The sequence below is a fragment of the Pelobates fuscus genome, chromosome 11, assembly GCF_036172605.1.
Source record: "Pelobates fuscus isolate aPelFus1 chromosome 11, aPelFus1.pri, whole genome shotgun sequence".
Classification (NCBI taxonomy): Eukaryota; Metazoa; Chordata; class Amphibia; order Anura; family Pelobatidae; genus Pelobates; species Pelobates fuscus.
Window position 1 is genome coordinate 85,066,489 of NC_086327.1, and position 27,987 is coordinate 85,094,475.

At 43.9% G+C, this 27,987-nt stretch overlaps 2 protein-coding genes across 2 annotated transcripts in view; one reads left to right on the plus strand and one right to left on the minus strand.

Annotated features, from left to right (window-relative positions):
- Nucleotides 1–27,987, plus strand: part of ZBTB45 (zinc finger and BTB domain containing 45) — a 191,584-nt gene that overhangs the window by 59,175 nt on the left and 104,422 nt on the right. The window lies entirely within an intron of this gene.
- LOC134576895 (olfactory receptor 1F1-like) lies at nucleotides 1,208–2,164 on the minus strand. The gene has a single exon (XM_063435573.1). It carries the CDS (start codon nucleotides 2,162–2,164, stop codon nucleotides 1,208–1,210), a length of 957 nt encoding a protein of 318 aa, XP_063291643.1.

Sequence of the window (27,987 nt, forward strand, 5' to 3'; positions counted from 1 at the left end):
CAATCTGCCTAATGTATACCTGAAACTGTTGAGGCAAATATGCTTAGGGAGATGGGAGGTGGCATTGGTAACCTTCTCACTAAGCACTTTTTGACTGAAAAAATATTTGCAAGATTTATTTCAAGCAAGGGGTGCATAGCAGGCATATAAAAATATCATAACAAAGACATTTTGTGTATAGATGGCTTTGCCGACAAACTTGGAAATTGAAAAATATATAATTGTACACAATTTTTATTTGTTACCTATTTGTTCATGCTTTGTAGAAATATTTGAGAAATTTCAGAGTCTGAAATGTTCATATAAAAACTAAATTGCATTTTTTCGCACATATAGGTGTGACAAAAATATATATATAAGGGTGGCCAAAAAGAAGAATGCCCACAAACTTTTCCTATAGATATTGTAAAGAATTATGAAGGCATTATTAGTAATGTAGTTTACTAAACCTTGCAACAAAATGTAAACTAAATATCTGCATTTGAGCATTATGCCCACATACAGTAAAATACAATTACCGTATATACTTGAGTATAAGCCGAGTTTTTCAGCCCATTTTTTGGGCTGAAAAACCCCAACTCGGCTTATACTCGAGTCAAGGTCTGTATTATGGCAATTTACATTGCCATCATTTTTGTTACTCTCTATTTTTTTTTAATCATATTCAAGATATTGATTAAAAGTTGTTTTATCTTACACACTCACATTTAAAACACAATTTCTGGTAGATTTTTTCCTTTATTTTTCTTTTGTCTTTTCAACTTTGATTTATAAAGAGATACAATTATATTTTGATCATGAAATAAAACCATTTTATGCATAACTGTACCTTATGGACTTTTGCAGCAGCTGACTGACATTTGAGGTATATTTAATATTTTGCTTTCTCGTCCAAAATGAATAAATCTTGTTTGCGACTTGCCTCCCAAATCCCCTAACTTATCTAAATCAATCTACAGATAAGGAATATCTTGCCTAGTTTTGTTTTTGCAAAAATCTTTTGATGCCCTTTGCAAAATAATTATTAAACAAATTATAGCGAGATGGATGAAGGACAGGAACCTGAAGTACTCTACAAACTTTTTATGTTACACTCTGGTGATTAATGTAATTTTATTGTTACCATAATTTACGTGAAATTGACTGTTTAACAGTGCACCTTCTTGTTTTAGATCTTTTGATAGATTTGTAGAGAAATATCTGTAACTCAGCAACTGATACACCTGGAGCCTAAATTACAATTATCTTTTCTAAAGATTCTTTTGAAAGACTCTTTTATTTCCCTATTTTTTACACCATAAATAAATGGGTTTAGCAAAGGTGTGATGAAGGTATATATCACTGCAAATACTTTGTCATGTTCTTGAGAATGAGATGCAGGTCGCATATACATCAGAATAATTGTGCCATAGAACATGCAAACCACAACCAGGTGTGAACTGCAGGTAGAGAAAGTCTTTTGTCTTCCTGTAGATGATGGGATCATCAGGATTGCTATGATAATGTGTACATAAGAGAGCAGAATGCATAGGAAGGGCATGAGTACTACAAAAACTCCAGCCACGTATATGACAATCTCGTTTATAAGGGTGCTTTCACAAGAGATCTTTAGCAAAGGAGTGATATCACAGAAAAAGTGAGAAATTTCATGGGATGAGCAATATGACAGACGTGATGCCAAACTAGTGTGGAGTGTAGCATTCAAAAGACTTGCAAGCCATGTGGAGACCACCAACTGCAGGCAAATTCTGTGGGTTATGATGTCCATGTATCGTAAAGGCAAGCAGATGGCTGCATATCGGTCAAATGCCATCACAGCCAAAAGAAAGCTCTCTGACTGTCCAAATGAAATGAAGAGAAAAAGCTGAACAAAACAGGCACTATATGATATAACTCTGCTTCCCAACAGCAGGTTCTCCAGCATATTCGGGATAGTGACGGTGGTATAGCACATGTCTAAAAAAGACAGATGACTTACAAAGTAGTACATGGGCGTGCTTAGGTTAACACTTAACTTAATTGTTGTGAGAATGGCAGCGTTTCCAACCAGAGTTAGAAGGTAGATTGCTAAAAATGAGAAGAATATAAACCGTTGCAACTGCGGGTCATCCGATAGACCTTGAAGCAAAAAGTATTTGGGTGATGATTCATTGCAATTCACCATTCTTGTTTCAAAGTAGAATCTTAAAACCAAAAAAACATTCCTTTTAATGGGCATCAGGACTTTGTTCTTGTCATGTGACATCCATTAACATATGTCAGCACAACATCTTTAAACCTAGACCGAATTATGGATTTTTATTTTATTAGTTGCTGTCAGCCAAGTGTGGTAATTTCTAGAAAATGTTTAAAATACACATTAATATTATAAAGTATGGTCTTTATTTTGAGTTTTGTGCTTAAAACATATATGTAAGCTGATCTGTGCGTTTTCACTGCATTTTCTCATAATTGTGAACATAAAGGCACGCTGATCATTTGAAATAATCGATGAATCTTTTTATCTATAAACTGCATCATGCATCTTAAAGCATTGTAAAACACAAATTTAGAGAGCATTGTTAAAAATTCAAAAGATAAAGTAAGAACTAGACTTTCGGCACTCCAGATGATTTGGACTACATCTTCTATAATGCTCTTACAGCCACAATGCTGGCAAAGTATCAATGGAGATGTAGTCCACAACATCTGGGGTGCCGAAGGTTGCCTACCCCTTACTGGAGGAATACCTAAGTCACTTGTCACTAAAAATGTAAATGTGTGTTGTAGCCCTCCCTCGACTTTTAAACTTTTGTCTGTCACTCCACACCCACTCATCCCTTTGTATGTATCTTTTCACCATTCTTGTGTGTTTCTTAGCCCTTAAACCCTTTTTGTTTCCCCCATAGATACATAGACATGCAAATATACCTGCACTCACATACAAACATGGACATGCAGTCACACTCACAGACACACTCACACACTGTCACAGCATGCATAATTACTCAATTATATACAGTCACTTACACATACATATTATACCTAGACACACAGTCACATACATACGCACATGTATACATGTATACTCACACACACGCACACAGTCACACAAACATACTAAGTCACAGGTACACAGTCATACACAGTCACATATGTATACTGACACATTCAAATGCACAGTCAGTGAGACACAGTCCCACAGTAAGATGCTCACAGGTCCATACATACAGTATATCTTATACTGATACACACAGAAACACACAGTCAGAGGCACACACACAGGTATAGTTACACACATAGTCACAGGCACACACAGTTATAAGCAAACATCATACACATAGTGACAGACACACACACATAGTTACTGTCACGCACATAGAGACACTCAGTCATACAAAAAGTTACAGGCACACCATCAAATCTGCCTGCTGCCTTTATGGGCAGTCCTTGGTGTCTAGTGGTTGGGGAAGCAGGGACTCATTCTTGTTTCCCTGTCAACATGTGGCAATTACCAGACAGTGGGTACTGGCTGCCGCACCCTCATTTCTAGAACTGGAGATAGAGAAGAATGAAATCCTCTACCAGGGTCCACGTGGCCATGCTACAAAGAGTGACAGGCATGACCTTCTGACTGTCACCCTGGGTGGACCACCCAAATAAAATCGAAATAAAACACCAAAAATGTCATTCTTTTTTAAAGTATGGTTAAATAACCAAAATCTCTAAAAACCCAACAGTGTGAATTAAAATTGAAAGCATCCATTCAAATATTTAATCATAGGTATGAAGTGCAATACTTATCAGAGGACTCAACATTTCAATTCAACTACTAGCCATTGATGAGTAAAACCTTAAATAGATGAAGCAGATACAGTGCCTACAATGTAGGCACTGTATCTGTTTCATCTCGTTAGACTGGTTATATAAACAGTTTTAAGGCTGTGATTGGTTGAGAGTGTCGACTGACTGCTTTTAGCCGATCAGAGGTCCACCTGACTAAAACATGAGGATAACCTTCATGAAGGGTATCTGATTTTCTATCTATCTATCTATTCTTGTCACAATCACTGTATGTAGCATCTATGCTAATATTTTAGTGATTCTTTGTCAGTTAAAAGATACCATATAATCTTTAATAATTTCCCCTTCACTATTTCTATAAAAGGGTGAATGAATACATGAAAAATTAAAACTGTTTTTCAGTGTTCCTGAACAGCAATCTATACAAAAAATATTGTTTTGTTATAAATGCACCATGATTTCAGAAAACGTGTGCAATATTATATATTTTTAGATGTAGAGGCATTTTCTAAATTTGAAATAAAATTGTATTTTTGCATTGCACCTTTTTTATATATATTTTTTCATTCGGTGCAGGATTTTTATAATTTATTTTTATAGCTCCTTGTGTTCATTGGTATTAGTGTATATATTTGATTTATCATGGTTTAATATGTTTGATATACTATAGTAATTTAGAATCTAGAAATATGAATGTAATAAATATAAATATAGGAAAATACTCAAATTGTGTTAAGTTGCGATTTAGATGACAATAACAAATACAAATACATAAAAAAAATGTTTTTAAGAATAAATTGTGTTGGACTTACATCCTTGCTGATAGCTGTAAATGATGATTCGTCATTATTGTATTGTTTACAGTATTTATGGGAAGGAAAAAGATTATCTTATTAAATACTGAATAATCAAGGGATTTTATTTGTTTGTGTTTATTTTTTTTTACTGTGTTTGCTGAGTAAATTGTTCCTTTGGGATAAAAAGTATGAGACTAGGTGCTGATTAATTTTCCATGATTATAAGTCCCAGCTGATCTGAAGATTGTTTTTTTAATTTTAGTGTCCCTATCCAAAAAATACAATTATTATTATTTAGTTTTCCTTATTTCTTAGGATAATATTGATGGCCTTTATTACAATTTTTGCCAGAAAGGCAAACTATATATTTATATATATATATATATATATATATATATATATATACATATATATGTGTGTGTGTGTAACGAAACTCCTGTATCCAGAGTGATACGTTCATTTAAAATCTTCCAAAATCCCGCAAGTTTGTGTGATTATAGTGCTCTAGCCCTCGCATACCCAAACATCAGTCAAGACTTGATAAAGGGTACAAAAGGAATGTTTTATTATGGCCAAGTGGCCTGCTTATATACACAGACACCCAGCATGAGGTCTCCATCCAAAAACATAGGTAAGCCCGCTCAGGCGTCTCTGTGTCTGGGAGATAAGTGAGTTTGCTTTGCTTAAACTAATTATCTTCCAGGCACTAGAGGTATAATGTAAAAAACATTAAACACCCCAAAACACACATAATATTAATAGGAACCCCCACAAGTTCTATATCTCCGGATAGCCCAAATCTGAGCGCCCAAGTTGTCCAAATAGTGATCAGATCCCGATAGTATAGTTGAAATGCTAACGGGGTAAAGTTTTGACTTACCGCATGCGTAGTTGCTGCCCAAATTAGTTCCATCACAATAGAGGGAGCGGCCGGTCAATTTTTTCGAAAGTTCCTATGCGAAATCAAACAACGGGTTCTCCTGGCTCGTAGGGATCAAATGTTCTCCTCATTTGGGAGTGTATTTTCACTGAACAGCGCTCTCCTTGTTGTCTGTGAGAGAAGCAGGCGGCAGTACAAAGTTACTGGGGTTCGCAAGGTAAAGTATCCGTCGTAGCGTTCCACACACTCGACAACCTCGTACAGCTGCCTGCATTCGGGAGACAACAGAGAGAGCACTTGAGTTTGTGTTTTTTTGCTGAAGATAACGACCCAGGGGGTGTTAGGTAGATTCAAGAACCAAACCAAGGGAAAACAACTTAGACTGAGTAGAAATAAACATAGTTCCAGAGTCACATTGCTCCCCCCCAGTGCCATGGTGCTGCATACAAGCCTAGACCCTGACGGGTTGGCTTGGGGATGCCCAGGAGTAGAAATTGTGATAGTTCTGTTCTGTTTGCCTGGCCTGTATTGCATAGTGAAGTCATATGGCTGGATGTAAAGGGCCAAAGTGTAGCAGATGGGGGTTATCTCAGGCCACCAGGTTTAGCCAGATGAGGGGGTTTGCGGTCGGTCATTAAAGTGAAGGGACATCAATATAAGTAAGGCTGCAATTTCTTTAATGTCCATACAAGAGCCAAGAATTATTTTTCCATGGTGGCATAGCTGACATCTTGGGGTAAAAGTTTTCTGCGGAGATATGCCACCGGGTGTTCCATTCCGTCGGATCTCTCACCTGGCTTAGTACGGCTCCCAGCCCAAACATGGAGGCATCTGTGTGGACGAGAAACTTTTTAGTATGGTTCGGAGCAGCCAACACAGGTGCTTCACTTAGAGCTGTCTTTATCGACCTCGCACTCCATGGACCACACAACTTGTCTCGAGAGGGACTTTTTAGTGAGGTCGGTGAGGGGTTTGGCCACAGCGCTATACTCGGGTACAAACCTACAGTAATAGCCCACTGTCCCTAGAAAAGCTAGCACTTAGGTCTTGGTATGGGGTTGAGGATAGTTTACATTAGCCTTGAATTTGGCAGGTTCAGGGTGCTGTTTGCTTGAGCCTACTCTGTGGCGAGATACTGTACCTCAGCCATACCGACATGGCATTTGTTGGCTTTAACGTAAGCCCTGCTGCCCGAATTCTCTCTAATACCAAAGATGATCGCCAAATCATCTAAATATGCACAGGCAAAGTCCTAAAATCCCTGCAAGAGCCATTCGCTGAAAAGTAGCTGGGGCATTCTTCATCCTAAATGGCATAACCTTAAGCTGGAACCACCGAACGGGGTGATGAATACCGACTTAGGAATGGCTTCCGGCTCAAGTAGGATCTGCAAATATCCCTTGCACAGTTCTATGGTAGTCAAGTAATTCCTCCTGACCATGCGGTCTAATAGTTTGTCTGTCCAGGGCATAGGATAGGGGTCGGTGACTGTTCTGTCTTTAAGTTTGCGGTACTCTATACAGAAGCAGGTCATACCTTCTGGCTTAGGTACCAGCATTATCGGGGAAGCCCACGGACTCTGGGAAGGTTCTATAACACTTAGCTCTAATATTTCCTGAATTTCCTTTAACATGTTCTCCCTAACAGCCTCAGGGATTGGGCTGCTGCCATAGTGGGGCTTGTCCCTGGGTCTCTAACCTGGTGGATGGCTACGGATGTGTACCCGGGGAGGACAGAAAACATCTTGCTATATCCGTGGACCAGTTGGGAGGCTTTATTCTTTTCTATTGGGCTGAGATCTTCCCCTAGGCTACCCTGCTCCACACTCCCTGCGGACGGAGCGAGCAAGTTGTGTAGGGGGAGATTCTCGCTATCCTCGAGAGAGGAGGTGCACAAGGCAACCACTTCTCTGTCCTTTCGAAATAGGGTTTCAACATGTTCACATGAAAGGACCGTCATATACTTTCATCTGAACATTGTGCTACGATGTAGTTAGTAACGCTGATGAACTCTACTACCAGAAAGGGCCCATGCAACGTGTCATTTTTAGTGGGTCTGAGAGCTAACACTTTTTGCCGCACTTCTAAGATCCTGTCCCTGACCCCTCGGTTGTACCACCGTTTCTGTTGGGCCCAAACAGAGTCTCTCAGGGTCTGCAGATGGTATCACAATTCCAGAACGTAAGGGACAATGGGAGTACCCCCTTCCTCCGTGTCACCCTCCCAGTGTTCCCGTACAAGTTCCAGGGGTCCCCATACTTTTCTCCCATGTATGAGCTTGAAGGGGAAGAACCCTGTATACACTTGGGGAACCTCTCAGTAGGCAAACAGGAGGTGGGGTAAAAATCTTTCCCAGTTGTGGCAGGAGGCTGCAAACCTTTTTAGCATCTACTTCAGAGTGCCATTTAAGCGTTGGCAGAGCCTATTCATCTTAGGATTGTATGGGGAACTAAGGATAGGCTTGACCGCACAGCTTTGCCAAAGTTGCTGGGTGACTGTTGAGGTGAATTGGGTCCCTTGGTCAGACACAATTTCTCTGGGAAAACCTACTCGAGTGAATATTGTGACGAGCGCCTCTTCTACGGTTTCGGCGTCTATATTGGGAAAAGCCACTGCTTCGGGGTACCGCTTGTCATAGTCTGGCACTGTGAGTATATATCTCTTCCCCAAGGTGCTGGGTTTACTTAGTAGTCCTACTAGGTCTACCGTTTCTCTGTGAAATGACTCTTCAATTATCGTCAATGTGTGCAACTTGACCCTCGGATGGCCACCCCTTTTCCCTATTCGCATGTAGATATCACAGCTCCTGCAGTAATCTTGCAGATCCTGGGTGATTCCTGGCCAGAAGAACGTCTGGGTCAATCGGTCAATTGGTCTTTTGTTTTTTGAATACCCAGGTTTCCTGCTAATGGCTTGAGTAGCTCCGCCCGGTATTTATGGGGAACAATTAACTGCCTTTTGGTTACTTGTGCCGCCTCGCTCCCGGTTCCCTCTGTTACCCTGTATAATAGCCCCTTGTCCCTTGGAGGGACTCTGCCTGTCTCCTATACCCACCTAGAGTGGGGTCTTCCTTCTGCTCTCTCTTAAAACCTTGGGGGGTGCCCCAGTAGGGAGCAGGGGTATCTACTAGGGTCGGTTCAGAAGGTCCTACCTCAGGGTCCTCGGAGTGAATCGGCTCCAACCTCCCGGCTTGCATTCGGGTGGTCACAGGTAGTGTCTCTTTGGTGTTTGGTGCTGCGAACTGAGAGGTTAAGCAGCCAAGTAATTACCTAAAAGTACTTCTGCTGGTAGGTCTCGCAGGATCCTGACCTCTAGGTACTTGGCCCCCGAACCCCAGTTTAGATGGACTCAGGCAGTCGGGAGTTTGTGGATGGCGCCTTCGGCCACCCTTACGGCAACTGTCTGGTCCGGTGCAAAGGGTTAATCTTATGCAGCTGTAGTAGAGTCAAGGTTATGCCGGTGTCTCTTAGCCCGGGCTTCTTGTCCGTCTATTTTCCCCCACTGCCTGTGGTGTTCCCGGTTGTCCGTTGAAAATAGCACCTACAGCAAGCAAATGTCCATCTAAATTAGCTCAATAATACAAGCTGTATGTAATGTGTGTGTGTGTGTGTGGTAGCTGTATGTGATTTGTGTATGGGCAGGATTTGCTGGCTGAATGTGATGTGTGGTATTTACTGACTGTATGTGATGTGTGGTGTGTGCTGGCTTTATGTTAATGGGGGGATGAGCTGGCTGTATGTAGTGTGTGTGTGTTGTGTTGTGTTTAGTGGTTGTATTTTCAGGTAGATGCGGACCTTTGTAATCGCTTCCTCACAGTTCAGGACTAAGCAAGTCAGAGTGCACGCTGGTAACAGGCAGGCGGTGCACTTTGACTCTCTAGAGAGTGACGGACCACTACTAATCCATTACTGAGGTTTTCCACTGGCGGGTGCAGCTCTTAAGACTCAGTCTGCCACTGAGAATTACTGGGCACGTGAGAAATTATTTGTGGGTAGTTTGTACAGCGAAATCTGATTTTAAAGTACTAATATTAAAATATGGAACCATATGACTGATGCTTCAGATATTGTGTATGTGTATGACTATAATGCTTGCAAAAATGTGATGCTATAAAAAATTATGCCATTCCATCTCTAAATATTTTCTTTGTCATCTCTCAATTTTTGCACTTTCATGCACCAGCATTGTGAACCCACTCGTCCCAGCAGCAGTGGCAGCCCCCTATCTTTAATCTATAACGTATACTGTAATAGAAAGCCTGAAAAAACTCCATGATGTTTGTGATTAAATATTGGCCTATCAAGCACAACATTGTTTGATGAATGATAATGACACAAGCTAATCCTTATTTTTTATGACTTTGGCAGCATTACCAGCTGAAAAGTGCTCCATGAGTTTTGGATTGTGATTGCATTAATATCACTCATTATACTGAACACAATTTACAAAATGTTGTCAATAGACCAGGGGTTCCCAACCTGTGGAATGTGTACCGCCAGGGGTATAATATCAGTTGTATGCAAAAAATAAATAAATCAGTAATGGTGGCAGTGCACCTGCCTGGCACAGGTTGGGAGCCTGGGTGAATGTCCATTGGGTTGCCCATGCACTCAGGGCCACCTGATGTAAATATGCCATGAGTGCCCATGTCGTGTGCTGTGGTACTTTAACAGCGCCCCTTCTAATGTGTAAGAAGAGCTGAGAGGAAAAATTAGAGAGATTCTGTCACTTCCTCAAAACTCAAACCGACTCTGCCAGGCAGGTGGTGGTGGTGGTGGGGGCGTGAGCTGCTAGTGCCTGCCCCCACCCTCTGACAATATCTCAATGCTGCCTCCTTGCCGGCTCAACACTGCCTCTGCCAGCATAACTCTGACCCTTGCCGACTTAATCCCTCCTCTGCAAGCTTAACTCTGCTCATTACAGGCATAACCATGCCTCTTCCCGCATAGCCCCGCCCCATATACCATAACCCCGCCTCTACACTTTGGCTTTGCTTGCCTCCTACCTCCCAACAGCCCCAGCCAGCAGAAGCCACCATAAGGTAGGAAAACTGGAGGGTGGCTAAATTTTTCACCTGTATGTGTGTTTTGGTGTCTGTATGTATATAGTGTTGGTATCTGTGTGTCTGTGCAAACTGTTTGTGTCTTAGTGTTTGCATCTGTGTATCTGCATGTGTGGCAGTGTGTTTTTCTATGTGTCTGTATCAGTATGTGATACCCCCTTTTAACCAGTCCAGGTGACCTCTATACTCTGGAGGCTCGGCAGTGGGATACGGGAGTGTCTTTTCCTCCCCCCCCTCCCCCCCCCACTTTCCAGCCTTTTGAGTTTCCTTTTTCTTGTTTTTCTATGTGTCTGTATCAGTATGTGTGGCAGTGTTTGCATCTGTGTGTCTGTGCATCTCTTTGTGTGCCACTGTGTGTATCTATGTGTCTGTACCAGAAATATGTGTCAGTGTTTCCATCTGTGTCAGTGTATCTGTATGTCTGTAAGTGTTTATATCTGTGTATCAGTGTGCCCGTGGAGCTGTATGTGTGTCACTGTGTGTAGATGTATGTGTCAGTATGTGTATCTGTGGGCAGGCCCGTCGCTACCCGACAGGCAAACCAAGCAACTGCTTGGGGCCCCGAGCTGGCCCGGGGCCCCAAGCAGAGCTGGTGCTTCCTATAAGGCTGCAGCCGCCTGAGCGCTCTATAGAGAGCCTCAGGCAGCTGCAGCACTCCTTGTCATCACCTCTCCTTCAGCTCCTCTTCCTCCTCACTGTCAGTCCGGCCGGGTACCGCGCGGTACAGGAGATTCAGTTTCCTGTTCCCGGCCGGACTGACAGGAAGTGCACACTGAGTGCTCACTTCCTTTCAGTCTGGCCAGGAACAGGAAACTGAATCTCCTGTACCGCGTGGTACCCGGCCGGACTGACAGAAGGAAGAGGAGCTCGGCCACAGCCAGAGAAGGGGAGGTGAGAAGAAGATATGGGGGGGAGGTGAGAAGAAGATATGGGAGGGGGAGGTGAGAAGAAGATATGGGGGGGGGTGAGAAGAAGATATGGGGGGGAGGTGAGAAGAAGATATGGGGGGGAGGTGAGAAGAAGATATGGGAGGGGGGAGGTGAGAAGAAGATATGGGGGGGGGTGAGAAGAAGATATGGGGGGGAGGTGAGAAGAAGATATGGGGGGGAGGTGAGAAGAAGATATGGGGGGGAGGTGAGAAGAAGATATGGGGGGAGGTGAGAAGAAGATATGGGGGGGGAGGTGAGAAGAAGATATGGGGGGGAGGTGAGAAGAAGATATGGGGGGAGGTGAGAAGAAGATATGGGGGGGAGGTGAGAAGAAGATATGGGGGGGAGGTGAGAAGAAGATATGGGGGGGGAGGTGAGAAGAAGATATGGGGGGGAGGTGAGAAGAAGATATGGGGGGGGGAGGTGAGAAGAAGATATGGGGGGGAGGTGAGAAGAAGATATGGGGGGGAGGTGAGAAGAAGATATGGGGGGGAGGTGAGAAGAAGATATGGGGGGGAGGTGAGAAGAAGATATGGGGGGGGAGGTGAGAAGAAGATATGGGGGGGGGGGGGAGGTGAGAAGAAGATATGGGGGGGGAGGTGAGAAGAAGATGGGGGAGGGAGGAGGGATGCCCACTGTCCATAAAAAAAAAATATTTTCCCCATGGGCCCGCCGGTGCAGCAGCTGCATTGGGAGCCCACATACTAAGAGGGCCCGGCCGGGCGCTGTGGCCCTTTAACAGCACGACCGGGCCCCCTTGTTTTACTGCAGCAGGCTGGGAGGAAGTGACTGCCGTTAGTCACTTCCTCCCAGATGTAATGAAGCCGCGTGGGATGGAGGAGGAGGAGGCTGTCAGGAGGGAGATGGAGTGCAGGAGCCTCACACTCCCAACTTCCTCAGCCTGCCACTGGACCCCAGGGAACCCATAAGGTAGGCTGGAGGGTTAGAGCACAGATTTTTACCTATCCAGTTTAAAGTTATAAAGTGTAAATGCTAAGTAGTTTGGAGGGTGTGAAGACTTGGGCTACAAAATTCACATTGCAATGTATTGATATTGTTTTTTTGTTTTTTTATACAGTGATCTGCTTTTCTGTGTGTTTGTTATATACAGTGCATTGCATATGCATGTGATGATGGCTTTACATATGGCTTTAATTACCAATTGCTATACATATTTATAGATCGTTTACAAATGTCCAATGTCCATTTTATGTTTGCATAAGGTTTTATAGATACTCCAATAGCTTCATGATGTAATTATTTTGCATTGCCTTCCAATGACATTATGTATTTTTATGTTATGGGTGAAATTACTGTCATTAAAACCTCCAGCTATATTTCAGCACTGCCCTGTGCCCCATTTTATCTATTGCTCATTTTACACAGCTGGACTGTCTGTCAGGGTTTCTGTGTGTGTATGTCACTATTTCTGTGTGTATGTCTGTCAGTGTGTCTGTGTGTGAGTATGTCTGTCAGTGTGTCTGTGTGTGAGTATGTCTGTCAAGGTGTCTGTGTGTGTCACTATTTCTGTCTGTCTGTGTGTGAGTATGTCTGTCAGGGTGTCAGTATGTCTGTCAAGTTGTCTGTGTGCGTGTGACAGGGTGTCTGTGTGTGTGTGACTTAGTATGTATGTCTGTGTGTATCAGTATATCTGTGTGTGTCTTAGTATGTGTGTTGTGTGTGTGTGTGTCAGTATGTCTGTCAGGGTGGTTGTGTGTGTCACTATGTCTGTGTGTCAGTATGTCTGTGTACGTGTCAGTATGTCTGTCAGGGCTATGCTGTGGTTCCTGTAGGCTTTGCGTGCGTGTGGGGGTGGGGGGGGGCCTCCATGTCCATTTTGCTTGGGGCCCCCAAATTCCTTCAAACGGCCCTGTCTGTGGGCCTGTATCTGTATGTGTATGTGTGTCAGTATTTGTATCTGTGTGTCAGTGTGTGTATCAGTGTGTCTATGCAACTGTATGTATGTCAGTGTTTCTATCAGTGTATCTGCATGTGTGGCAGTGTTTGTATCTGCATGTGTTTCAGTGTGTGTATCAGTGTGTCTATGAAACTGTATGTGTGTTAGTGTGTCAATGCATGTGTGTCAGTGCGTGTATCAGTGTGTCCTTAAAACTGTATGTGTGTCAGTGTTTCGATCTGTGTGTCTGCATGTGTGGCAGTGTTTGTATTTGCATGCGTGTCAGTGTGTGTGTATCAGTGTGTCTGTTCAACTGTATGTGTGTCAGTGTTTCCATCTATGTGTCTGCATGTGTATCAGTGTTTGTATCTGTGTGTCAGTGTGTGTATCAGTGTGTGTATGCAACTGTATGTATGTCAGTGTTTCTATCTGTGTATCTGCATGTGTGGCAGTGTTTGTATCTGCATGTGTTTCAGTGTGTGTATCAGTGTGTCTATGAAACTGTATGTGTGTTAGTGTGTGTATGCATGTGTGGCAGTGTGTGTATCAGTGTGTCCTTACAACTGTATATGTGTCAGTGTTTCGATCTGTGTGTCTGCATGTGTGGCAGTGTTTGGATTTGCATGCGTGTCAGTGTGTGTGTATCAGTGTGTCTGTGCAACTGTATGTGTGTCAGTGTTTCCATCTATGTGTCTGCATGTGTGTCAGTGTTTGTATCTGTGTGTCTCTGCACCTGTATGTGTATCCATGTGTCTGTCCATCTGCATGTGTGTCAGTGGTTGTATCTGTGTATTTATGTATCTGCATGTATGTCAGTGTGTGTATCTGTATGTCTGTATGTATGTCTGTATGCGAGTGTGTCATTGTTTGGATCTGTGTTTTTACATGTGTCAGTGTGTGTGTCTGTGTATCTACATGTGTGTCAGTGTGTTTGTCTGTGTAATTGCATGTGTGTCAGTGTGTCTATCTACATTGTGAGAAGCATGGGGAGCCTGGACAAGCTAAGGAACCTGGGGGGGACCTGGGGTAGAGGAGCCGTAGGGAAGCCTGAGGCAGAGGAGAAGCAGGGGTGCCTGGAGCAAAGGAAGAGTAGGGGAGTCTGAGACAGAGGAAAATCAGTAAGAGCCTGGGGCAGAAGAGTATCAGGGGATACTGGAGCAGATGAGAAGGAGGAGCCTATGTGCAGAGGAAGAGCAGTGTGAGCTTGGGGCAGAGGAGAAGCAGGGATAGCCTGTTGCAGAGGAGAAGCAGGGGGAGCCTGGGGCAGATGAGAAGCAGGGGAAGCCTGGGACAGAGGAGAAGCAGGGAGAGCCTGCGGTAGAGGAAGATTAGGAAGAGCTTGGGGAAGAGCAGGGAGCCTGGGGTAGAGGAAGATTAGGAAGAGCCTGGGGAAGAGCAGGGAGAGCCTAAGGCAGAGGAAGAGCAGAGGAGAGCAGAGAAGAGCAGAGCAGAGGAGTCTGGAGCAGAGGAGAAGCAGGAGGACCTTGGATAGAGGAGGAACAGGAAATCCTGGGGCAAAAGAGGAGCAGGTAAGCCTGGGGCAGAGGAGGCACAGGGAGAGCCTGGGTCAGAGGAGGAGCAGGGAGAGTCTGGGTCAGATGAAGAGCAGGAACAGCCTGGGGCAAAGGAGAAACGGGGGAGCCTGGGGTAATGGAGAAGCAGGGAGAGCAGGGGAGCCTGTGGCAGAGGAAGAACAGGGTGAGCCTGGGGCAGAGGAAGAGCAAATAGAATCTGCGGCAGAGGAAGACCAGGGGAGTCTGTGAAAGAGGAGAAGCAGGTAGAGCATGGAGAAGCAGGGAGAGTAGGGAAGCCTGGGTCAGAGGAAAAGCAGGAGAGCCTGGGACAAAGGAAGTTTAGGAGAGCCTGGGGCAGAGGAGGAGAAGGGAGAGCCTGGGGCAGAGGAGAAGCAGGGGAACCTGTAAAACAGCATCTATGTAGTGGAATGGATCCCCTAATACACTTTTATTCCTGGTTGTTCGGCTGTCCGTACATCCCCCATTCGTTTACCGAACCAAATCCGTATGGTCCCCTTGTTTGCACCTTCTACGCACCTTCTAATCACCGACCAGCCCTGGCTGTTAACCACAAATGTATCATTAGTGCAAGTGTTTTCCCTGTGTGGGTGCTGTTCGTATAACCGAACACACGTGCTCCAAGTATTGGCGAGCATTTTGTCTCCCGAACGCAGGCAGCGGTACATGGTCGTCTACGGCATGGAACTATATCTCGGATACACGACCCCGTGAACACCCTGGAAACTTGTACCACTGTCCAGCCAACTTCCCGAACAGTTCTGAGAACGTCGTTCGGAAGGCATGAACTACCGAACAGGGGGAACATTCGCTCCCTAACAGCCAGGGGGCACATTTGTTGGTGTTCGTGTCAGAACCCCTGAAAGATGACCAATCATTGCCTTGTTTTCTATGGAACTGTTTTGGGGCATCACCTCGTGGCCGGCCGGTCATAACTTAATTCGAATGGCATTCCCGAACCACCAAAGGGATCTGAACCCTATTTCAACAAAGTGGGTGCTCAAACCCAAGCTATTCGTGCTATGGCCTTCATGGGGTTCCTATGTTATTGAAATGTATTTTTGGGTTGAATTGTAATATTGTGTGTTTTTCTTGTATCTGAGAGATAATTAAATTATAATTTTTCCACTCAATAATCTCTCAGAAAGAGAGATGAAAGTGCTTGTATTTTTTTTTTTTTGAATTTTACAATTTTTTTTTCTTAAGCATATAGGGAGTGGGTACATAAGGAAAAAAGGGGGGTGGCAGGGGGGAGGTCATAATTCAGTAACACTGGTTATCATTGTCAACATTGTCAATCTTGTGCAGGGAGATACCCATTTACCAGATGTTACACAATATGTTACAGAATATTTCACAATCCTTTTACAGTCTCCCTATTGGCCTGTTAGTGGTTGTTGCTTGTTGAGCGTCATTTGTTTTCTACAGTGTACCTGCTTGTAGAGTTGCGCGGGTGGTGGGTGTTGTCGTTTCAATGTTGATGTCAGTGGCTTGGATGGGTGCTTTCTTGTAACATATGGTTGCCTCGATTGTGCCCTGTCTCTTTTCATTCCCATGTGCGTTGTGTGTGGTGTTGGGGAAGGGGGAGGGCGGGAGGGTGGGGTTGTGTTTTCCTTTGGGGCCAATTTGTGATCGAATTGTGTTGCCTTTAGTCGATGAGGTTTCTGTTACTAGCGGTGGTTCTATTTAGTTATGTCTGTGTGAGTTTTTGCGTATCCCATGTTTCCCATGCTTTGGTCCAGTGGGGATTCATTTGTCTATTTTTTCTTGCCATCATTTCGTAGCTCCTGTTTGTTTCTACTACTGTGATGCATTGGGCAAGTGTGGGGGGGGGGGATTTTTTTTCCCATTGTCTGCTTATGACAGTTAGGGCGGCTATGATGATGTGGTACCCTAGATATTTTTGGTATTTATGTGGTGTGTGTGGTAAAAGGAGAAGCACGAATGTTTCGGGCACGTAAGGTAGTCTAGTGTCGGTGCATTTGATAACCAGATCTGCTACTTGTTGCCAGTATTGTCGGAGTGCTGGACAGTGCCACCATATGTGAAGCATTGTGCCTTGTTCTTTCTGACATCTCCAGCAGACATCTGATGTGTTGGGAAAGCTGTGTTTAAGGCGCGTGGGAACCAGGTACCAGCTGTACAACAATTGCGGGATAGTTCAATGTGAGTTGTGCATAGGGTTAGTGATTTGTGTGCCTGAAAGATATTTAACCACTGGGCCTCAGGTAAATTGTGTCCAATGTCTTTTTCCCATGCCGCTATGAAGGAGGGGGGATGTTTTGGAGCTAAAATATGTTCTGACATGTATATGGTTGACATGAGTTTTTTGGTTGGTTTTGTTGATATGCAAATTTGTTCTACAATGTGCCACGTGGGGTTGTGTGTTTGTGGCTGTGAGCTTTGTAGTTGGTGGGTGAACCATGAGTGCAGTTGCATGTAGGAGTAGGCGGCCGTATTCGGCAGTTTGTACTCTTGTTGGAGTGTTGAGAGTAGTTTTAGTTTTGGGCCTTGCATAATTTGTGACATTGATTTTATTCCGTGTCTATGCCATATTTTATAGTTAAAGTTTGAAATGTGAAATTTGATTGTTTCCAGTGGTAGGGCCGGTGATGTCAAATCAGTATTGGTCATTTTCTTCTTGTAGTTATCCCACAGGGAGAGTGATAGGGCTGTCGTGGGCAGCATGGTGGTGTACTTTGGTCTTTGTGATTTTGGAAGCCAAGCTAGTGTCAGTAAAGAGTCGCCGTCCGTGTGGTTTTTCTCCAGGTTGAGCCATGTTGCTTGTTTACGTTGTTGGTGAATGGCTAGTAGTGGTGCTATGTGGGCCGCTCGGTAGTATCCTGCTACATCTGGCATGCCCATTCCTCCTTTGTTGAACTGCCTGTACATGGTATCTTTCGCAACCCGTGGTTTTTTATTTTCCCATACATAGTTATTGAGCAGGTTTTGGAGGTCCTGCAGGTATGTCTTCGGGAGTTTAATTGGGAGTGTGCGAAACAGGTATTGAATTTTGGGTAGGATTACCATTTTTATTGATGCTATACGTCCTGCCCACGAAATGTACTTCCCCCCCCCATCCTTGTAATATATTTTGGATGTCGCCTCTAAGTTTAATGTAGTTTGCTTTGTATAGCTTGGAGGGTGTGGGTGTAAAGTTTATTCCTAGGAATTTTATACCATCTTGCCTCCAGTCGTAGGTAAAGTTGGCTTGTAGGTGTTGCATGTCCTGTGTGCGAATGTTGATTCCTGTTGCGAGAGTTCTCGTTATGTTCAGTTTGTAGTATGAACAGTGGCTATATTGGGCGAGAATTTTATGGAAGTTGGGGAGGGATATGTGTGGGTGTTCTAAAGTAAAGAGGATGTCGTCCGCGAATAGTGGCAGCTTATATTCCTGCCCGTTGGTCCGAACTCCATGGATGTTCGGGTCCTCCCGTATTTGTTGGACCATTGGTTCCAATGCCAGTATATAAAGTAGCGGGGAGAGTGGGCATCCCTGCCTGGAGCCATTGGATATTGAGAAAGATTTTGAGATGAATCCCCCGTTTACTACTTTTGCAGTCGGGGTGGAGTAAAGTGCTGTAACTAATGTCAGGAATTGGGGTGGAAACTCGAATTTTCAGAGGACTGCCATTAGAAAGGGCCAGTTTAGCCGATCAAACGCTTTTTCTGCATCTAAGGACAGCAAGATGCTCGGAATTTTCTCCTTCTTTATTTCATATAGTAGGTTCAGTATTTTGCGTGTGCCATCTGCTCCTTGTCTGCCGCCCACAAACCCTACCTGGTCTTCCTTAATAAGTGTTGGGATTATTCGTGCTAACCTGTTGGAGAAGATTTTGGCTAAGAGTTTGATGTCCGTGTTTAGTATAGATATTGGTCTGAGATTCTGGCTTTTGTTGGGTGGTTTGCCCGGTTTTAGGAGGATGGCCACATGTGCCATCAACATTTCTGTATGTATCGTTCCAGATGCGTGGATTTGGGTATATAATTTTTGTAGGTATGGGACTAGGATAGTTGCACATTTTTTGTAGTAAAGGTTAGTCAAGCCATCTGGGCCTGGTGACTTCCCTGGCGGGAGTGCTTGGCTTGAATCCTTTATTTCTTGTATCGTGACGGGGTTTTGCATTATTTGTTTTTGAGTGGCCAACATCTTGGGTAGCGTGGTCTTTTGGAGGAAGTCATCGATTTCTTGTTTCGTGGGTTGATGTACTTCAGGATCATTTCTTAGGTTGTAGAGCTTTTGGTAATAGTCAGCCATTTCATTATTGATATCTTGAGGATTATGGATTTTTTCACCTGTTTGAGAGATTAAGTATGGGATTTTAGAGTTGGCTTGTTTCTGCTTTAGCATGGTCGCTAGGTGTTTTCCAGCTTTGTTGCCTTGAGCGTATGTCTTCAGCTTTAATTTAGTTAGCATGTAGGCAGTTTTGTTTAAGGTTAGGTCGTTAATTTTTTTTGTAGTTTCAGCAATGTTTTTAGCTAGGCGATCAGAGGGGTGTAGGACCTGCGCGTTTGTTAGCTCACGTAATTGTCTCAGGAGGTCTATAAGTTCTTCTTCCCGCTTCCTCTTAAGGTAGGATGCGCGGCTTAGGAGTACCCCCCTCATGACTGTTTTGTGGGCTTGCCAGATGGATATGGCTGAGACTTCTTTGGAATCGTTGAGCTCAAAGTATTCTTGTAGGGTTTGTGTGAGTTGGTTTGTAAACGTTGTGTCGTTTAGTAGGGAATCATTTAGGCGCCACGGGGGATTTCCCCGGTGCTGGTAGTGGTCTTGCATGGTGCATGGTCTGACCATACAATGTTACCTATAGTACATTCCTTAATTTGTAGAAGAAGTGTGCCTGACACCAGAATGTGGTCTATTCTGGAGAAGGTTTGGTGGACCTGTGAGTGGAATGTATATTCTTTTGTCGTTGGATGTGTCCTCCAGACGTCGTATAGGCCCTGAGTGTGTATTAGTTTTGTGAACGCCTTGTTATGTTGTTTGAGCGTGAGGTGTCTGTTGGACGTGGCATGGACTGTCGTGTCTAGTCGAGAGTCCATTGTGTGGTTGAAGTCCCCGCAAATCAATATAGGGGCATTTGTGTTGGGAGGTATTTTACTAAGTACTTTGTGCAGGAAGTTACGTTGTTGGTCGTTTGGGCTGTAAATACCTACAAGTATTATGGGAAAGTTATTTATTAGGCAGTGTAGAATTATGAATCGCCCTTGGCTATCTCTTTTCAATTGGAGCTGTTCTACTGTTAGGGAATTGTGGAATAGGATGGATACGCCTCTGGATTTTGATGTGTGTGTGGCATGGATTTGAAGGGGGTAATCTTTTGTTACGAATGCAGGAGCCTTGTTTGTAGCAAAGTGGGTTTCCTGAATGCAGACAATGTCGGCTTTGCTTCGTTTTAGGTCATCTAGTAGTACCCGTCTTTTGTGTGGCGTGTTCATCCCTTTAACATTGTGTGAGTAGAATTTCATTTTGTGATGATGTATTGCTGTGGTTTCTCGGGTGGTGAACAGAGTGCCAAGGTGTGTATGGTGAGGATAGGTTGGGTGCGTTTAGATTAGGTGACTGTGGGGGAGGAGGTGGGTAGGGTAAGGTTGTGGGTGGTAGGGTAAGATACCTTGGTCCGGTGCAGTTCTCACCGTGGGGTTGGGAGTACGGTACTTCCAAACAGGTGGCTGTTTGGACTCCTTCGTCAATGGAATTGGTAGCTTAAGCAGAGATTTATTTGTCAGTAATAATTTGTAACATAAAACAGTCATTCAGTATACAATTTAAACATTTCTTTTGTCAGTAATAACTTTCAGTAATAACAGTAACATTATGTGGTCCCTGAGACCTGTCTTGCGAGTGAGTTATATATCTAGGACAGTTAACTTTGTTTGCGTGCCATCGTGGGGCGGTTCATACAGGTTTACTGCCTTTTAGTAGCCTCCTCAAGATAGGGTTCTTTTTAATGCTTTATAGTGGGTGGTATGGACCGCCGTAATCGGCTTCTAGTTTGTTATGGGTTGAAGTTAGACATTATTCCCTTGTGGCTACTACCTCGTACTGGCCTGGGAACTTTATGGGTGCATGTGTCGATAGTGTCTAGACCTTAGTGTGATTAGATTGGCCGTCTATAAACAGTGGTCGGAAGTCGACATTTATTTCCCAGATCAGGAGTAGTACTTGTGGCTTTTGCGCCAAATGGCGTGTAGTTGCTATGGTAGTTGTTTAGATATTTCCCATTTTGCACAGTTATAATCTCTAGACCTTGGTGATGCTAGATTAACGGTCAATTTACCATGACCTAATGTCAACATCGATACCCTGTCTCTGGATTAATTCTTGCGGTGGTTGCACCGCATGACATGCAATCTCTATGGTTGTTCCACAAGGTAATTGCGGTTTATACAGATCCCACTTTAGTGTATTAGTGGTAGCTGGGCTTAATATAACTGAATCAGCAGTCAATTTACAGTGACCCAGAGTCGTCAATATGCCCTGTTTCGGGGTTACTGCTTGCGGCGTTCACGCCGTGTGTCATGCAGTTACTATTGTGTTTCATAGAGTATGTGCGGCTCAGTTAGTTCTCATTTGTAAGTCAATAACAGCTAGACTTAGCATAACTCAATTAATAGTCGACTAACAGTGACCTAGTGTCAACATTTTTCCCTGTCTCGGGATAAATACTTGTGGCGTTTGCGCCATATGGCATGCAGTCTCTACTGTTGGTCCACGGGGTGTTTGCGGCCTTGTTTGGGAGCTGGTTGCGCCTCTCTCGACGTCGAAGTGAGCAGGCCCCATTCCTTCAGCCTTCTCAAGCCTTCCTCCGGGGTGGAGATGATTTTGGTTTCTCCATTCTTTGTAAGAATAAGCTTTGTAGGGAAGCCCCACCTATAGCGGATCCCTCTGGTTCTCAGCTCCGCCGTGGTAGCTTGGAATTCCCTCCTTCTCCTTAGGGTTGCGGCAGAGAGATCCGCCATAATGCGCACCGTCGGGTAGTCCTCATGTGGATCTTGTTTGTTGCGGTACGTTTTGAGGATAAGTTCCTTAATGTGAAAATAATGCGCTCTGAGGAGTACGTCACGGGGTGTGGAGTCTGGTAGATGTCTGGGCTTCGGGACCCGGTGCCCCCTATCTATTAGGAGCATGTCCGTCGGGATATCTGACGCATAGGTGTGCAGTAGGCCTCTTACATACACTTGTAGGTCGTCTGGGAGTACAGACACAGGGACCCCACGGAGCCTCAAGTTATTTCGGCGTGCTCTGTCCTCTGAGTCCGCCATGCGTGTTTCCAAGTTCTCCACTTGTTGATGTAGTGTCTGTAGTTGAGCGGTCGTTTCGGCCTGGGCCGAGTCCAGATCCTGGCATCGCTGTTCGACAGAGGACGTCCTGGCGGAGAGGTCTCTCACTTCTCTCCTGATTTGGTCTGCCGTTGACTTCCAGGTTTGTATCAATCTAGCAGCCATATTTTCTATGGTTTGTTCAAAGTATTCTTTTGTGAGGCTTTCTGTTCTGTGTGGCTCATCGTGTGGATCAGGGTTAGTATCTGGTTCATTAACCTCGGCGCCATCTTGCATGGTGGCCCGTGCAGCCTCTGATGTTGCGGCCGCTTTGTTGTTAAAAAAGCTTATTTTGTTCGCCTTGGTTGCTGTTTTCTTTGCCTTTTGCTGTGCCATGATAGGTGTTACTGAGGATGGCTGTCGTTATACCGTTTCTGCTTAATTAAAATAGGGATTATCGGAGTCCATGTGCCGGAGCAGATTCTTATGCGGCCATCTTACTTGGCGGTCAGCCATGCCCCCAGTGCTTGTATTTTTGATGTGGAGACCCCACGCTAGGGGTCAGTACATAAAAGCCATGTGTGGCCAAAATAAAATCAGTTGACTCCAAGAACTATGTGTTGTCTAGTTGCTGGGGGGAAAGTGTCTGGGATTATTGCAGTGCTTCTTTCAGCTTCGAGGAAGGAATAGCGGAGATACATGGTATCGGAGCTCTGCTACAATCTACATTTTAAACAACAACTATATTAATAACAAAAATTTTGCTATTATGAGGTGTACAATTTAAGGAAATGGGCTTCCAAGTGGTAATCAAGTGAAAAAAGTTAGGAACCACTGCAATGGACTAAAAAGCTGAATGTGATCAATCCCCTTGTATTTGTGCATACACTGATCAGCCACAACAATAAAAACACCTGCCTAATATTGTGTAGGTCCCCCTGCCAAAACAGCGCTGATGCATTGAGGCATGGAATGCACAAGACCTCTGAATGTGTACTGTGGTATCTATTAGCAGCAGATCCTTTAAGTACTGCAGGCTGGGAGGTGGGGCCTCTATGGATCGGATTTGATGTTCAGACCAGGCAACCTTCTTCCATTGCTCCTGTTCTGTCGCTCTTGTCCCCATTAAAGCCCCTTTAGCAGTGGACAGGGGTCATCATGGACACACTAGGTACGAACCACTGCATACCAGAAACACTCGCCATCACTTGCCATTTTGGAGATGCTCTGACCCAGTCCTCTAGACATCCCTATTTGACCCTTGTCAAAGTCACTAAGATCTTTATGTTTTTTTTTAGCATTTGTGCTGCTACCAACACATGAAATTCAAGAACTGTTTGTTCACTTGGTTGGTGCCTAATATATCCCACACTCTGACAGGTACCATTGAAACGATATAATTAATGTTATTCACTTCACATGTCAGTGGTTTTAATGTTATGGCTGATCAGTGTACATATTTATGTGTAGTTGATTAAATAGAAGGGTTAAGGGTGCAGGGTCTCCAGGCAAGCTAGAACCTAGAAGGTTGGTTGAAATTTACTACACCTTTGTACTACTTCATCTTTTCCAGGGATATACTTAAAACATGAATATTTTTCTACCTAATGATATTTATTGACCAGCTGAGTGTTCAGGAGGTTTGTTCTTGACACAGCTTTTATCGAACTATAACATTCTCTGCTCTGTCAGTTAAGTAATCATTATCAAGGTTTAGCATCGGTTTGCAGAATAGCTATTTTCATGGGCTGTGGAGATAAGCAATACACTCAGTCACACTGAGAAGTAAGTTTTAAGAAATGCAAATGTCGTAGAGTATGTGTGGAACAAAAAGTTACACTTCATAACACATGATTTGTATGCCATGTGCACAGGGCCGGATTTAGATGAAAAGAGGCCCTAGGCTATTCCACTTATGAGGCCCTTTCACCTCCCATTTTTAAGTTTGTAAATGACATGAGAGACAATAAAATACATCATTACTGTGATATATATCAATATGTTAAATGAAACATGTTGTGATTGGTACTAACCTTTATAAAAAATGTGGCATGGATAAAAAATACAAAAAAAGTCGAGATGAGGAGAGGGGGGGGGGGGTGATTGTGAGAGGGAGGGGGTGATGAGGAGAGGGGGGGGTGATTGTGAGGGGGGTGATTGTGAGAGGGAGGGTGATTGTGAGAGGGAGGGGGTTATGTGGAGAGGGGGGGTGATTGTGAGGGGGGTGATTGTGAGAGGGAGGGGGGTGATGAGGAGAGGGGGGTGACTAAAAAAATTACCTTAAATGGTGGTCCAGTGGGGGCTGCCTGGTGGTCCGGTGGGGTCCCTGGTGGTTCGGTGGCCCTCATTTCCGGTCTGCAGCTCCGCAGAGCTGCAGACCATGGATCTCGCGAGACCCAACCAGAGCGTTGCCGTGGTAACCCGAGGCAACGCTCTGATTGGGCAGTGCACGCGAGATCCATGGTCTGCAGCTCTGCACATTGCTTGATCTTGAGGCTTGATCTTGAGGCCCTAGGCTGAAGCCTAGTTAGCCTGTAGGAAAATCCGACCCTGCATGTGCATAATCCATTCATTTTAACTGAATATTTAACTCCATTCTATTAAATGTATTCAAGGGCAAAACTACAATAAATATGTCTATCTAGCACCACTATGGATTTAGCTAGACATATATATAGAATTTGGATGTGATTTTTCAAAAACAAAGTTTTCGTATTAATTGTTATTAAATGGACAGTCTAAGCACCAAAACCACTACAGTTTGTTGAATACATGATGGTGCTATGAGGTTATGGGTGCCATTACACTGTTTTCAAAAGATATTACAAAAAAACTTTGGATTCACCAGCATTATACACCCTCTGCTGGAGACCTTCCTAATTACATATGAAGAGCATATTAGGCTGCAATGGTACCTGGTGCGTTGAACAACCTTTGGCTCCAACTTTGACAACTAGCTAGATCTCCTATACTCTTTTTCTTTCAATATATGAACTGTAATCACATATGCATACATTAAACCCAACAAATGTAGGTGAACATACATGCAGGCATAGACACACTGAAGCACATGCATAAAAATACTACCACTCAAAAACAGAGAGGTATGTACATAAAAAAATCAAGTAGTGACATAAACACATTCATAAATGCAAAAACACTCCATAGAAATATACACATACATCAATACATAGACAGAGACATGTAGGCATACACCAGAAAAAAGAAACTCACGTTTGAAAAGAGCACTTACATACATAGGAACACTCAAAAACAAATAAACATGCATGCCTATTTAGAAAAACATATGGATATACATATGCTTATACTTACAGACTAAGATGCACACAAACGCACATACAGATTTGCCAATGGGCTGAAATGTGCATACTCACATGACACACTCATGCACAGGCAGAATCGCCAACATACAGGTTCATACATACACACATACCATGGCATAGATACATATTGTGACGGTAGTCACCGTCACTGGGGATGGAAGACAGACACTATGTGTGGGTCCCCATATTCCTTTTGTGTTTTGGTCACTGTGTGCCCATTATTGGTGCAGGGTATGTTGGATGTATTGCTTGTATGTGCCTTTCCCCTCCCCCTTTTTCCTGTCCTATTGCTTCCTATTTTCTCCCATCAGCCCGTGCTATTGTCTGACCACACCCTTCCTTATACTATATGGCTCTATGCACCCTATTGTATGTAAATGAGGCTGTTGGGGGTATATATATGTGCTGCGTTCATTAAACTCGGTCAGAATAGCGGAGCTACGTTACACATATACAATATCATACTATGACAAATACATACACACACATGCACAGAGAGAAACAAAACGAACAAACAGATGTATACATTCAAACTCATGCACAAACATATGTAGACAAAGACAGTAAAGTAGACACAAGCCCCTATCAAGTGAGTGTTTCTTTCTCTATATTTACCTTCCTATATGTCTCAACATCTCCCTCTCTTGTATCTCTCCCCAACTCCCCCAACCTTTGCATCTTTCTCCTGAGATGTCCATTTGCTTCTCATCCACCACCCAGACCATGATTCACTGTATCCGGTTTGCTTTCTGCTCTCCTTAAAAATGTTCTAACGCTAAATGCCCATATCTGGTAGTGTAAACTTCCTATGGTATTGTTTAAAGCATTTTGATGGATTATTCAAATCTATGAAGATGAGCAGGTTAGGGGTCCCTGATATGTCCACTTATTATAAGACATATTATATATGAGGAGGTAAGTGCAGGGGGTGTACTGTATATATAGTATAGAGAGTGTATTGTATTTAAGTGCAGGGGTAGTGTGCATATAAGGGGGTATAGAGTGTTGGTAGTGTGTTTGTGTGTAAGTGTGCATAAAGACTTTGTTTAAACTGTTCATTAACAATACAAACTCTACAGGTAAACTGTCGCCCTGCACGTCCGCGCACCATATCAACTTTATCCCGATGAAGTTAATATAGTACCCAGAGTGGTCCTATAATTAGGCAGAAACAGGGATGGAAGTAAGGAGAGCAGTGATGGAAGTAAAACAGGGATGGAAGTAAGGAGAGCAGTGAATTGGCACCATATTACCCTTCTCTGAACAACTGTGTGCATAGCATAGCAAGTGAAAGAAACCGTGCAACTGTTTCTATCCTATCACCACCCTATAATACACCATAATGATCACCACCATCTGTTGCAACATTGCCAGCTACCAATTCCACTGATACCGATTCCACTCCCAAGGAAAAATATATTGAGTGAAAAAAACCTAATTGGGGCAGGAAGGCAATTGGCCACCCAGACTTCTCTAAAATCAGGTCTACAGGGCTGCTGGCCCCATTGAACCAGATAGTGGTGACTACATAAAACTTTAATTAGAGAGTTACTCTAAGCACCATTACCTTATTAGTGATTTGAAGTGGTTATGGTGCTTGGAGTTTGTATGCGCAACGTTTCTGTAAGTTAAGCTGCAAATGCATAGATATTTGTTTTATTGCCGTAGCTGTAAGTCCACCTACGGCAAAATCATAAGTCTATCTCATTAGTCTATACTCATTGTGGTCTATCATGGGCCACATAAACAAGGTTTACATTTATGTGGGCCGCAAAAAAAAAAACACCTTAAATTTTTATAGAAACGTAGGTTTATTTTGAAAAGTACAGTATAAAAAAAAACAGCATCCCCCTCTACTAAACCACAGCACCCCCCTCTACTAAATCCCAGTCCCCCCATATACTAAATACCAGTACCACCCTCTAACCAACAAGCAGACTCCACTCACATTGCCTAAGCCAGTATGCAACTGCAGAGTCAGGCCTCTGGTATACCCCAAATGGCGCCATCCGCACCTTGTGCCAAATCTAATCCTCCTGCTACATCTTGAAACCCTGTGAAGGTGGAGCACATCGATGTCACGTCGGAATGTGACATGGCCTTGCATTCCTCCATTTACTTCCAGGTACTCCACTGTCCAGTCGCAGCCAACGCAACACTCACCAACACACACAAACACTCACTGACAGACAGACACACACACGCACACTCACTGACAGACACACACACTCACTGACAGACACAGACATACTCACTGACAGACACAGACACACACAGACACATACTCACTGACAGGCACACATACACTGACAGACACACACACTTACACATTCTTGCACACACATCACTTTCTTTATTGCTCCCTACCTTTTGGAGCCGATGTGGGACCTCTCCTGGGGTCCAGTGGGGATCTTCTATCTGCTCCTCACTGCTCCCTAGCGTGGTTTAGCGGCGCCCGGCTCCACTACAGACGGCTCGTGCGAGGGGGCAGGAACACTGAA

Excerpts from the sequence above, each read along its gene's own strand:
- LOC134576895 (XM_063435573.1), bottom strand. The coding sequence starts at position 2,164 with ATGGTGAATTGCAATGAATCATCACCCAAATACTTTTTGCTTCAAGGT.